We start from the raw sequence: 13,789 nt of genomic DNA, 5'->3' as shown, positions 1-13,789 counted from the left end.
TTCCCAGCAAGCTCGTGTAACAAGGGTCCCCCCGATTCCCAGCAGGCTCATGTAACAAGGGTCCCCGATTCCCAGCAGGCTCATGTAACAAGGGTCCCCCTATTCCCAGCAGGCTCATGTAACAAGGGTCCCCCCAATTTCCAGCAGGCTCATGTAACAAGGGCGCCCCAATTCCCAGCAAGATCATGTAACAAGGGTCCCCCCAATTTCCAGCAGGCTCATGTAACAAGGGTCCCCCCGATTCCCAGCAAGCTCGTGTAACAAGGGTCCCCCAATTCCCAGCAGGCTCATGTAACAAGGGTCCCCCCAATTCCCAGCAAGCTCGTGTAACAAGGGTCCCCCCAATTCCCAGCAGGCTCGTGTAACAAGGGTCCCCCTATTCCCAGCAGGCTCGTGTAACAAGGGTCCCCCAATTCCCAGCAGGCTCATGTAACAAGGGTCCCCCAATTCCCAGCAGGCTCATGTAACAAGGGTCCCCCCCAATTCCCAGCAGGCTCATGTAACAAGGGTCCCCCCCAATTCCCAGCAGGCTCATGTAACAAGGGTCCCCCCCAATTCCCAGCAGGCTCATGTAACAAGGGTCCCCCTATTCCCAGCAGGCTCGTGTAACAAGGGTCCCCCAATTCCCAGCAGGCTCATGTAACAAGGGTCCCCCAATTCCCAGCAGGCTCATGTAACAAGGGTCCCCCCAATTCCCAGCAAGCTCGTGTAACAAGGGTCCCCCCAATTCCCAGCAGGCTCGTGTAACAAGGGTCCCCCTATTCCCAGCAGGCTCGTGTAACAAGGGTCCCCCAATTCCCAGCAGGCTCATGTAACAAGGGTCCCCCAATTCCCAGCAGGCTCATGTAACAAGGGTCCCCCCCAATTCCCAGCAGGCTCATGTAACAAGGGTCCCCCCCAATTCCCAGCAGGCTCATGTAACAAGGGTGCCCCAATTCCCAGCAGGCTCATGTAACAAGGGTCCCCCCCAATTCCCAGCAGGCTCATGTAACAAGGGTCCCCCCCAATTCCCAGCAGGCTCATGTAACAAGGGTCCCCCCCAATTCCCAGCAGGCTCATGTAACAAGGGTCCCCCCCAATTCCCAGCAGGCTCATGTAACAAGGGTCCCCCAATTCCCAGCAGGCTCATGTAACAAGGGTCCCCCCAATTCCCAGCAAGCTCGTGTAACAAGGGTCCCCCCAATTCCCAGCAGGCTCGTGTAACATGGGTCCCCCTATTCCCAGCAGGCTCGTGTAACAAGGGTCCCCCAATTCCCAGCAGGCTCATGTAACAAGGGTCCCCCAATTCCCAGCAGGCTCATGTAACAAGGGTCCCCCCCAATTCCCAGCAGGCTCATGTAACAAGGGTCCCCCCGATTCCCAGCAGGCTCACGTAACAAGGGTCCCCCCAATTCCCAGCAGGCTCATGTAACAAGGGTCCCCCCAATTCCCAGCAGGCTCATGTAACAAGGGTCCCCCCCAATTCCCAGCAGGCTCATGTAACAAGGGTCCCCCCCAATTCCCAGCAGGCTCATGTAACAAGGGTCCCCCCCAATTCCCAGCAGGCTCATGTAACAAGGGTCCCCCCGATTCCCAGCAGGCTCACGTAACAAGGGTCCCCCCAATTCCCAGCAGGCTCATGTAACAAGGGTCCCCCCAATTCCCAGCAGGCTCATGTAACAAGGGTCCCCCCCAATTCCCAGCAGGCTCATGTAACAAGGGTCCCCCCCAATTCCCAGCAGGCTCATGTAACAAGGGTCCCCCCCAATTCCCAGCAGGCTCATGTAACAAGGGTCCCCCCCAATTCCCAGCAGGCTCATGTAACAAGGGTCCCCCCCAATTCCCAGCAGGCTCATGTAACAAGGGTCCCCCCCAATTCCCAGCAGGCTCATGTAACAAGGGCGCCCCCCCCCCATCCACAGCCATTACAGACACCCATACACACTCCTCATTCATACTCCTCCCCCATCTTGGCTCACCTCCGTCTAGAAAGAATTAGAAAAAGAACGCGCGCGCCCGAGTCACCTTCTTATATAGCCAAGGAGCCCGGGCTCGCGCACCCCCTACACCCCCATTGGTTGTAACCCTCCTTAACCCCGCTCGCTCTCAACTTTCAATTCCTTATTGGTCTACCGCCTCCTCGCCCCGCCTGATTCGTACTCTCGCGAGGTTTGGCTGGGTATATGAATCCTCTTCCGCCCTTTTTCGGCCTTCTATACCATTGAAATCACGTAAGTGATGGCGGCCGGTGGAGGGAGGGCCGGGGAGGAATCGGGGGCCATCCGCGGAGTGTGGCCGGCTGGGAAGGCAGCCGGAGGGTTGTGTTGGTGGATGAGAGGCAGAGGGAAGGAATGGCGGCTGTATTTGCCATAGCGGGTGAAGGGATGACTTGTTGGAGGGGAGAGAGAAGGAGCCCGAGCTCCGTCTGTCCTATGGAGGGGATAGGAATGTACAGACATGGCTGCTCATCGCCCGATCTGATTGTACCATCTACTATTCACTGCCAGCCAGGAGAAGGGCCTAGTTAGGTGTGTGCTGATTGGATGGATTATTAAATGGCCAGTCCACCTATTAACCCACCATCCCCCATCCACTCCCTATACCCAATGGGGGTCAGAACTGACCAATCACACAGAACGATGGCGTGAGATGAAAATGGTGCTGCTGAGCCTCATTGGTTGAGGCGGGAATGAAATCCTTTGTAAAGAGCCAATCAGGGGAGGTTTTGCACCTTTGCATGCAGATCTGTTGTGTGCCACAAGGGTGGAAAAACCTCCATTTTATTCACCCTCCCCCACCACAACCAATCAGCACGGGTCGGTCAGAACTATTAGTCGCCTGCGCTGTTTGTCTTGTGCGATCGATGATTAGAATGATCTTTTAGTCTAGAGGTGCACCGAATGAAAATTCAAGATTCATTTGGCTGAAAACCGAGAATTATTATTTAAATATATATTTTTATGTAATTGTATGATCTTGAATTTTTTAATGCATGTAAATGAATATGAAATTATCGGCACCTCTGGTGCAAGAAAAATGCATCCCTTTAAATTCTATGCAGGCGTTCACACCGGTCTGCTGCGCTTCTGTTGTGGCGTCAAAAATCTTGTTGAAATGACCACACCAGAAACGCAACTTCCCATTGAAATGCATTGAAAACGCAGCAAGAACGCATCACAGCACCCGTGTTACATTTTTGATGCGGCTTGGAGGCTTGGAGTCGTATGACCTATCGCAAACACATAAGCGTGGCAAAATCGCGTGTTTTTGGCGCCTTTATCGGCAAAATGCCGTTAATACCATTTTGGCCAAATTTCAATGCATCTCTAGTTTTGTCATTTCAGGCATTGGTCACATTATCGCACAGTGTATGGATGGCCACCCTAAGTGCCGGTTCACACTATAGCGTGTGCGGCGATCGCATGTAATATCGGAGCGCACTGCTCCATTACATGCGATCGGCTGTGCGGCGCGAATTCAGCATATACTTTGTATGGCTGAAATTCGCACTGCACCCGCACAAAAGACGCACAGGACCCTTTTTTTTTTCAGCCGCATCAGGATCGGAACCACTGTGCGATCCGATCCTGTGCGAACTGCATATGCGATCAAACTGGGGGTGTCGACATTTAATTGACACCCCCTGCGTATCGCATATGGCAGTGTGAACTGCCAGGGGTGCGTTTGCGATGTGGGAACAGGCTGCGAATTCACAGCCTTCCCGCATCGCATAAGTGTGACCCGACACTTATGGCGCTTTCCCACTGCATGGAACCGAACGGTTCGGCTCGCTTTTGTGCTTTTCCACTGCTGGTAGCGCATGGTACGGTGTAGGAACGGTGCGGTACGGTACGGCGGCGCTTTTCCACTGCATGGAACCGAACGGTACGGCTCTCTAAAACAGTACCACCTCGATTGTGGTTCCATGAGGTACCATACCCGTTACCATATCCCACAATCCTTTGCATGCAGTCACTACTAGCCACTGATTGGTCAGAGAATCGTTGTTGTCCCACCCACTTAACTTTAGTACTACTTTAGTGGAAAAGCAAACCATACCGAACCGTTCCAACACCGTACCATGCGGTACCAACAGTGGAAAAGCAAACCGGACCAAGCAGGGCCGAGCCGGTACTTGCAGTGGAAAAGCCATTACACTGTCTTGTTATGGTTAGCAAAGTAGCGTTTGTTTTTTTGGGGGTTTTTTTGCTACTTTGGCTCAATGGCAATTGACTTATTTTTTTTCCTAAACCTATACACAAATCCGCATTTTAGGCTACAAAATTACTTTAAGGCTACGTTCACATGTGGGCGTAGTGGATCAGGGCAGAATCACCGCGATTCTGCCCGCGATCCGGAAATCATTGCAAATCGCGGGACGCCTGTGCGTTGCCCGTGATTTGCAATGGCACCCCAAACGCTGTGCAATGTTGCCGCGATTTCTGCCTGCTGAATCGCGGTAACATCACGCAAACAAAATCACGGGATGCATGATGCCCCAAAGAAGCTCTTGTACCTTTTTTGGGGCGTCATGCGTCCCGCGATTTTGTTTGCACCATGTTACCGCGATTCGGCAGGTGGAAATCGGGGCTACATCGCACAGCGTTTGGGGTGCCATTGCAAATCACGGGCAACGCACAGGCTCCCCGCGATTTGCAATGATTTCCGGATCGCGGGCGGAATCGCAGTGATTCTGCCCGCGATCTGCTACGCCCACATGTGAACGTAGCAAACCCCCAGAACATTGATTTTGGTAAGCAAAAACTGTAGAGAATAAAATGGTGGCTGTTGCAATTTTTTTAAATTTTATATGCTGCACGATAATTGTGCAGCTGATTATCAAATCTGTATTTTTAGGGAAAAAATGTAATAAAATACATTTTACCGTAAACTCAATATATAGTAATACCATATTTTTGTGTAATATGGTATTGTAGAGTAAATGGATACCAAACATGCCATGTCTTAAATTGGATGGGGGGGGGGGGGGGGGGAGGGTTTAGCAGCCATATTAAGGCTCGGTTCACATATATGCGATGCGGGAAGGCTGCGAATTCGCAGCCTGTTCCCGCATCGCACACGCACCCCGGCAGTTCACACTGCCATATGCGATACGCTGGGGGTGTCAATGTAATCTTAACGACACCCCCAGTTTGATCGCATATCGCAGTGCGATCGTGCAGCTCGCACAGGATCGGATCGCACAAGTGTGAACCGCTGTGCGATCCGATCCTGATGCGGCTAGAAAAAAGGGTCCTGTGCGTGTTTGGACCGCACCGCACAGCCGATCGCATGTAATGTTGGAGCAGTGCGCTCCGATATTACATGCGAACCCCGCACAAGTGTGAACCGGGGCTTAACTGTATACATGTCAAACATGCAAATACTTTGGCGATGTGTAACAGAGGAAGGCGGGAAAAGAGAAAATGGCCAATGATGGAAGGTCCCCTTTAACCACTAAAGCCCCGGAAGATTTTACCCCCTTCCTGACCAGGGGGTATTTTGCGCTTCGGCTTTCGTGACTTTAACGGACAATTGCGCGGTCGTGCGACGCTGTACCTAAACGAATTTGACTTCCTTTTTTCCTACAAACAGAGCTTTCTTTTGGTGGTATTTGATCACCTGTGCGTTTTTTTTTTTTTTTTTTTTGATCATGCACTATAAACAAAAGAGCGACAATTTTGCAAAAATAACAATATTTTTCACATTTTTTTATATGAAATTCCCCAAAAAAGAAAATGTAAAAATCAAAAAAATTTTAACATTTTCGGGCAATTTGTTTTATGCTACATATGTTTGGTTAAAAAAAATCACAAAAAACGTATTTTGATTGGTTTGCGCAAAAGTTATCGCGTTTACTAACAAAGGGGAAAGATTTTTGTCATTTTTTTTTTTTAAACGCGTAATGGCGGCGATCTGCGATTTTTGCGGGACTGCGAAATTGCAGCGGACAGATCGGACCCTTGACTGACATTTTTGACACTTTTGGGGTTACCAGTGACATTACTGCAGTAATCAGTGCTATACATATGCAGTTACTGTAAAAATACACTGGCAGTGAAGGGGTTCTCTTTTTGAGAGGGAGGGGTGGTGTGTGTCCCTAGGGGCGTAATTCTAACTGTGATTGGCTGTGGCTTGAGGTGTAGGAACAGTGATCAACGGTCCTACATAGTAGAACCGTATGATCACTGTTTCTACACAGGGGAGAATGACAGGCGGCTTTGTTTACATTAGCCGCCTGACTTTTTCTCCCGCTGTCACGGACGATCGTGCGTGCCTGGCGGACATCCGGTCCGCCGGGCACACACGCGGGGGGGGTGCGGGAGCGCGCCTCCGGCGGTGCGCGCTCGCTCCCCAGAGCCTCACAGGCTAGTGACGTACCCATACGTCACTTTGCCTGTGAGGGGCTGGCCGCCGCAGTATATGTACTTGCGGCGGTCGGCAAGTGGTTAAGAACTTGTTTGGGACACCCTCAAATGGGGAGACTTAGCTTCTGTCCGTGTGACACCAGTACAGAAAACACACGGTGAGAGGGTGTCCCCAGCACAGAGTCAGAATTTGGAACCCTTCCTCAATCTACAAAATGTAATCCCATAACGAGGAATCTCCCCATTATAGACTCTCACATGGTCTAACCATTCCTTGCTCTACCAAAAAGATGTGCAGCAAATGATTGGGAGGGTTTTGGCTAATCTAGGCAATAATCTCTTGGCATTGTCTTTTATTGCAGCAAATGGCGGACGACGCCGGTGGTAACAGGGGAGGTTTCCGGGGGGGCTTCGGCAGTGGAGGCCGGGGTCGCGGACGTGGAAGAGGTAGGGGACGCGGAAGAGGACGTGGAGCCCGCGGAAAAGCCGACGACAAGGAAGTGAGTAGCGATCTGGTAATGGTTGGCTTTTTCTGGGGGGGCATTAATTACTGTATCTTAACTGTCCTTGTGTTGTGCAGTGGGTTCCCGTCACCAAACTCGGCCGCCTGGTCAAAGACATGAAGATCAAGTCCCTGGAGGAGATCTACCTCTTCTCCCTGCCTATTAAGGTAAATGTTCTAGTTTAATTGAAGTGGTTGTGAAGACATTCCCTGCATTAAAGTGGTTCTAGAGGCTCAATGATTTTTACCTTTATGCATTCTGTGCATGAAGGTCAACCACCTCTGTGTGGCACCCCTGATACCTGAGCCCCATCATGATCCAGCAATGTAACCGAGAGCCTCGGCTTTCCAGGGACTCTCCCTCATTGGCTGAGACTGCAGGAGGAGCCATTGGCTGCTGTCACTCACAGCCAGTGAGCCAATTAAAGGGGGTGGGGCTGAGCTGCAGTTGTATGTGAATGGACTCGGGAGCCCTCATTGCAAGCTGCTTGCTTGGGGGCAGAAGGGAGGGGCCTGCAGGACCAGTGGGGGACCGGAGAAGAGGATTGGGGCTGCTCTGCAAAACCACTTCACAGAACAGATGTAACATGTTTTCTTTTTAAAAAAGAACTACCTTTTTAATATCGCTTTAAGGCAAGAAGTGTCACAAAGTATTTGTATTGTTGGCCTATCTCGATCCAGCGCTGTGCCCATCTGCAGCGGCTGCCTTTTCTCTGCTTAGAGGCAGCAGCAGAAGCCATTGTCTCCTGCCTCTGTCAATCAAATCTTGGAGTGAGTGGGGGCAGGGCTGAGCTGTGCTATAGATGCGCACAGCCTGGCTTGGGAGTGCGCCTCCAGGTGTTCTCTCATAGGAAAAGGAGCAGCAGAGAGAACCCACGGGGGACTCAAGATAAGGAGGTCCGCGGCTGTTCTGTGCAATACTACTGTACAGTGTAGGGAAATTTAACCTGGGGTTGATTTACCAAAGCTGGAGTTTGCGGAATCTGGTGTAGCTGTACATGGAAGCCAATCAGCTTCTAACGTCAGCTTGTTCAACTAAGCTTGACAATAAAACCTGGAAGTTGATTGGTTTTTATGCAGAACTCCACCAGATTTTGCACTCCAGTTTAGGTAACGCGCACTCAATGATGTATTGTGTGTAAATATGAAAGTGATTGGACAACTGTACAGCTGCCCAGTTGCTTCCACACCCCATAGCACATTGTCTACCATCCTCTAGAACCAAGTACTTTAAAGTATGGAGGAGGACATTAGACATGGCTTCTACTGGCCTCCATCCTGCTAGCTGCTCACAGTACTCTCTGAAGTGCATAGTCAATGGGCCTGGGAACTGTTACATGGGGACAAGGGGGAGGGGAACAATGGGAGCTTCCATTGCTGGGTCTCCTTTTTCCACTTTCCTACTAGTTAAAGCAGAGCTTCACCCAAAAGGGAAGTTCCGCTTTAAGGCCTCCTCCCTTGCTCTTGTTTGTGAAACTGAGCTCTTGGGGAGGAGGGGGAGCAGGTACCTGATCTTTGACGGGTACCCACTCCCAATTCTGTTCCCGTTGCCTTAGAGCCGGTTCACACTGAGGCGACACGACTTCGGTGGGTGACCTGTGAAGTTGCGTGCACTGCGACTTGCAGGGACTTCACATAATGGACGTCTATGCAAGTCGCTCCCAGGTCGCCCCAAAGTAGTACAGGACCCTTTTTCTTAAGTCGGAGCGACTTGTGTCGCTCCTATTAGAACGGGTCCTGTAGCAGTCAATGGACCTCGAGGGAGCGCGACTTGTCAGGCTGACAAGTAGCCTGACAAGTCGCGGCAGTGTGAATGGGCTCTTAGGTGATCGGAATCGGAAGTGAAAGTTCTACTTCCCAAAGTCCTCTGGGACACATGACAGGTCCCAGAACACTTCAGGACAAGTCACATGCGCAGTGGGAACCCGGCTATGAAGCTGTAAGCGTTACCACCGGGTGCCCATAGAGAAGATGCCAGCGCTGCCAATGGAGACAGGGTAAAAAAACGGCTGGGGATGAGTGCACGGTGTGCACCACTGGATTGCGGGACAGGTGAGTAACTTTAAAGTCAGCAGCTACACTACTTGTAGCTGCTGACTTTTAATAAACAAAAAAATGAAAAACTCTGTTTTTAACAGACTTGCTTTGAAATAATGACATGGGAGACCATTTAAAATCAGTTTTGACACTACATGATGATCTGGTTGGTAATCCGACATTGATTCTAGGGAGTTTGAAAAGTATTGAGGCTATTTCAGGAAGCGTGAAATCTTGTAACCGGTTTTACCTAAAATTAGACACGTCTTTAGATCTGGTGGAAAATAGTCCAATTTTTTTCTTTTTGGGTCTAAAGATTCTTTCCTTCTGTAGGAGTCTGAGATCATCGACTTCTTCCTGGGCTCCTCTCTAAAAGATGAGGTCTTGAAGATCATGCCTGTGCAGAAACAGACCCGTGCCGGACAGCGGACAAGGTTCAAGGTGGGTTTGATGCTCCTCAGCTGCAGTGCATTTAGTAGGGAATTGTTGGTAGCCTCCAGCCACATTAGGGCTGCTTTTCCAGTGCAGGCTTTGGTCCGCTTTCCTTCATGGAGCTGGTGCTAGTTGAGACCGGTTAGTGTGATTATCCAAACTTGAAGAATGAGGAAAATGTCGCTTTAGACTGTAAGCTCCATGAGCAGGGCACTCCTGTTCCTTCTGTATTGTAATTGAACTGTCTCCTTTATATTGTAAGGTGCCGTGCAAACTATTTGCATGACATAAATCCTTTAAAATAATAAAAATAAAATAAAGCAGTTATCTCCTGTAGCAATTATCACTACACTTTACTAGAACTAGACACATTGGTCTTTCTACAGCACATGCATGGTGTAAAGAAGTTGAGCTCCCAGTCTGACTTGTAGAAGCAAACTGGTGCTTACACAATGCATTTATTGTCCCTGGTGAAGGTTTGGCTTTAGATCAAAATTTAGCTGGAATACAATTTGCTGAAGTATTTGGAAGCACATGAATTGCAGATGAGAGAAATTTTATTTTGATTTATTTTTTTAGGCTTTTGTGGCCATTGGAGACTACAACGGCCATGTTGGTCTGGGTGTGAAATGCTCCAAGGAAGTTGCCACTGCTATCCGTGGTGCCATCATTCTGGCTAAACTGTCCATCGTACCTGTCCGCAGAGGCTACTGGGGTAACAAGATCGGCAAGCCACACACTGTGCCTTGCAAGGTAATGTTCCATGTTTCAATTTTGTCCAATGATGGTCTCTCAGCTCTGCTCAGTTACACGTTTCGGAGTTGTGTAATTGGCTTTTTAAGAGAGACACAGCAAATGAACTTTGAATGCACGGCAGGTTGTCCTCTAAGTGGTCTATCTGTTCCTCTATTGAAGCTCAACATGAATAACGGTGATTTGTTAGTGGTGTCTAAAGTGCTAGTGCAAAGTGATTATAATGTGTAGTATAGTGATCACTTAGTTTAGTCCTTCAAGTATGTAATCACTCAATAACCTACAAATATGACTTGCATCTTTCTGCAGGTAACTGGTCGTTGTGGTTCTGTACTGGTACGTCTGATCCCGGCTCCCAGAGGTACTGGCATTGTCTCAGCTCCTGTCCCCAAGAAGCTGCTGATGATGGCTGGTATTGATGATTGCTACACCTCAGCTAGGGGCTGCACAGCCACTCTGGGCAACTTTGGTAAGTAATCTGCTTGTGCTTTTGGGATAAATACATTTTTGGTCACAAAGACAGTCTTTTAAGCCAAACAACATTTTTGTTGGTGTGGGTGAGCCCCTGACCTATAAAAAGTACAATTGTGCGGTGCATTCTTGCACATCTACCTCCTTCAGTGATTGGTCCAAGAACCTGTCACTGTTTTGCCTTTTGCCATGGTTACTGCTACTTAAAGCTGGTGTCCATGTTTCACGTCACTTAAGTAGTTTGGACCAAGCTGGTCCAAACCAACTATTTTCTTCACTAAGGCCCCTTTCACACAAGTGCGACTTGTCCCGCGATTTTGGACCGCAAAATCGCATGACAAGTCGTTTTCCATTTTCAATGAGTTCCATTTTCAATGAGCCCCATTCATATCAGTGCGTTTTGAAGTCGCACCGACTTCAAAGTAGTTCCTGCACTACTTTTCCACGATTTGATTGCGTTTTGAGCCATAGCCATTGCTTTCAAAATCACGGTAAAATCGCGTCGCATAAATGTGAAAGGGGCCTAAGTGTTGCAGTGTCTCTAAGCACTCTATGGTATTGCATGCAAGTTCAGCTACCTACAGTACACCGGATCAGTAAAGCCAAAAAAAGCTGCTGTAGAGGAGTGACCGACTCAAGTTGTGAACAGGAACCCAGGGTACTGCACAGCTCGTCTGTGAGATTCAGAGACAAGGAAAAATCCAGAATATTGCTGCAGGAGTGTTGAATGTCTCTGTTCCCACAGTGCTGTGTTCCTGTCTCACACCTGGAACAAAAGTAGCTGAGAGGTGCTCAGCCATTCATAGGCAGCTTTGTTTGTGAATGAATAAGAAGCTTCCTCTGGCTGAGTCTGTGTGATGTCAGCATGTTCATCTTACTCAGCCAATCAGAGGAAGCTTTGTATTCAGAATACAAAGCTGCCTATGAATGGCTGAGTGCTGCTCACTGTTTTTTTGTTCAGGTTTGAGATGGGAAGTCACAGCTGGAACCCAGCACTGTTTACTGTGCAGGCTGTCCATATATAGTACTTGGAAACACTGCAGCACTTGGTGAAGCCAATAGTTTGTTTGGATCAGCTTGGTCCAAACAAACTAGGGTGACCTAAAACAACATGGAGATCTGCTTTAAGGGTCCTGCGGTGATCCCCTTCAGTGATTGGGCAGGAAGAAGCTACATTGTACCCTGCATGCGTAGAATGGAGCCGGGGTGTAAATGTACAGAGAAGGCAAATTTTTCTAAGAAATTGGATTTTTTTTTTTTTGAGCAAGACTGTGTTTTGCAAATTTTTTATATATTTTTTTTTCCCCCAGGAGCTCTTTGAGCCATTCCTGTTGGTCCCAGTTTCTGTTCAGGAGAACTAGTACCTCATGTAGATGGTGTGGGGAACTGAGGCTCCATTTAACTTTCGTCAGTGAGCTACCTATTAAAAAAAAACACCCATATCTACTATACAATATCACAGTGAAGGCAAGATACAAAAAAAAAAATCTTTAAAGGGTTTTGTAAAAATGGCAGTCTTTCCCAAACTTCGGTGGCACAGACGCTCTTTCCTAGTTGGGGACCAGTAAATGTGTAATAGACGTCAGAATTACAGGAAGATAAAAAATCCAGTTATCGAAACTTTAGGGAATAAGATTAGATCTTGCCACCCAACATTATACATGGAGTTTAGGCTTTTAAAAACTCTAATGCAGTGTTAAGCTTTGCATTATTATATAGAGCTGACAGTTTACGCAGCGCTTTACAACTTCCTTTACTCTTGTCTGTACAGATTTTACTGTATACCTTACTGTATACCTTATGTCAGCATCTACCACCTTTGTTGAGGTTCTGCTTTAACCACTGCAATAGCAGGCAATTTCACCCCCTTCCTGCCCAGGCCAGTTTTCAGTGCTGTCGCACTTTGACTATTGTGCGGTCATGCAACACTGTACCCATAGGAAATGATCATTTTTGAGACCAATGGAGCTTTCTTTTGCTGGTATTTAATCACCACTGGGGTTTATTTTTTGCTAAACAAGGCTGAAAATTTTGAGAATCTTTCTTAGTTTCTGTTCAATTTTGCAGAACAGTAATTTTTTGGCGTGGACGATCCGTGCCCTGATTATCAGTGTAAATGTGCTGATAGGTTTGCTGGTTAAAGGCATTGGAATGCCAATAACTGACGAGTCTGTGACTTGCTACAGCTGATCGTGCATGGTAAAGGGCTGCTGTGATTCTCCCTTTACCGTGATCTGCTGTGGACAGAGCTGTCACAGTGCACTTTATATGTGCCCCAAGGGGCATGCAGGAGGTGGAGTTCTGGGAGGACATCCATGGCCACCCTCCCAGAATTGTTTGACTCTTGGTTATAGCAAGGCCAGAAAGTATTTAAAGAGATGTTTTTTTGCTTGTGGTAATTTGCCTGTTGGAAAAATGACATTTCCTTTGTTTACACCATAGACTGGTTAATATTTGGGGCTGGTTTGCTCTGTAAGATCTGTATATCTATACTACAAATGAACATTTTTTTTTTCTCTCCACACAATGCAGCTAAAGCCACCTTTGATGCCATCTCAAAGACTTACAGCTATCTGACTCCTGATCTCTGGAAGGAAACCATCTTCGTCAAGTCCCCATACCAGGTAAATTGTGTGTCTGTTGAGTTCACAGGTTCCCGTTTGCCTATTTAAGGTGAAGCATTATTCAAAACTATGTAGCTCTCCTTAAACACACCTGTGTGCGGCGACTGCCATTTCTGACATCTGAAAACTATTTGCTTGGCTGCAAAACAGTGTGTATGCAGAGGAGGTCTGATTTTTCTGGGTTGCATAGCTGTAGATCTGTGTTGGTGTAGAAGCTAGGAAGTCATCCTGAATTTTCAGGTGGCTAGCAATGGTAGCTTTCATATGCTGTCATTATAGATTATGCATGTGATTTACTGAAATGAATGCGAAGTGTCGCTCACCACCTAGGTTGTATAGTGGAATGAATTGTGCACTCATCGGTTTCTTCCTTCTCTAGGAGTACACTGACCATCTTGCAAAGACTCACACCAGAGTGTCTGTACAGAGGACCCAGGCTGCTGCTGTTCCTGCCACCTCCTAAATATTCTGTCAAAGATATTAAAGACCAAGGCTTTCACCTTTCAGAGTTGTGTGGACTTTTTATTATTCAGGGTTCTGCTGCGTGCCTACCCACTTGCACCCCCCATCCCACCGTGGAGTTTCAGAGCTGATGACTTTGCTGGCTGTATTAAAATATGCAT

The 13,789-nt window shown here is 48.1% G+C and overlaps 1 protein-coding gene across 1 annotated transcript; it reads left to right on the top strand.

Annotated features, from left to right (window-relative positions):
* The first annotated feature begins 2,190 nt into the window (after positions 1–2,190).
* Positions 2,191–13,670, top strand: RPS2 (ribosomal protein S2). The gene is made up of 8 exons (XM_082260554.1): positions 2,191–2,210; positions 6,710–6,847; positions 6,928–7,017; positions 9,220–9,327; positions 9,898–10,071; positions 10,381–10,540; positions 13,075–13,166; positions 13,546–13,670. Exons 2-8 carry the CDS (start codon positions 6,713–6,715, stop codon positions 13,627–13,629), a joined length of 843 nt encoding a protein of 280 aa, XP_082116680.1. The 5' UTR covers positions 2,191–2,210; positions 6,710–6,712; the 3' UTR covers positions 13,630–13,670.
* The last annotated feature ends 119 nt before the right edge of the window (positions 13,671–13,789 follow it).

The sequence above is a fragment of the Pelophylax lessonae genome, assembly GCF_965119305.1.
Source record: "Pelophylax lessonae genome assembly, chromosome: 6".
Taxonomy (NCBI): Eukaryota; Metazoa; Chordata; class Amphibia; order Anura; family Ranidae; genus Pelophylax; species Pelophylax lessonae.
This window is presented reverse-complemented; position numbering and strand designations above follow the sequence as displayed.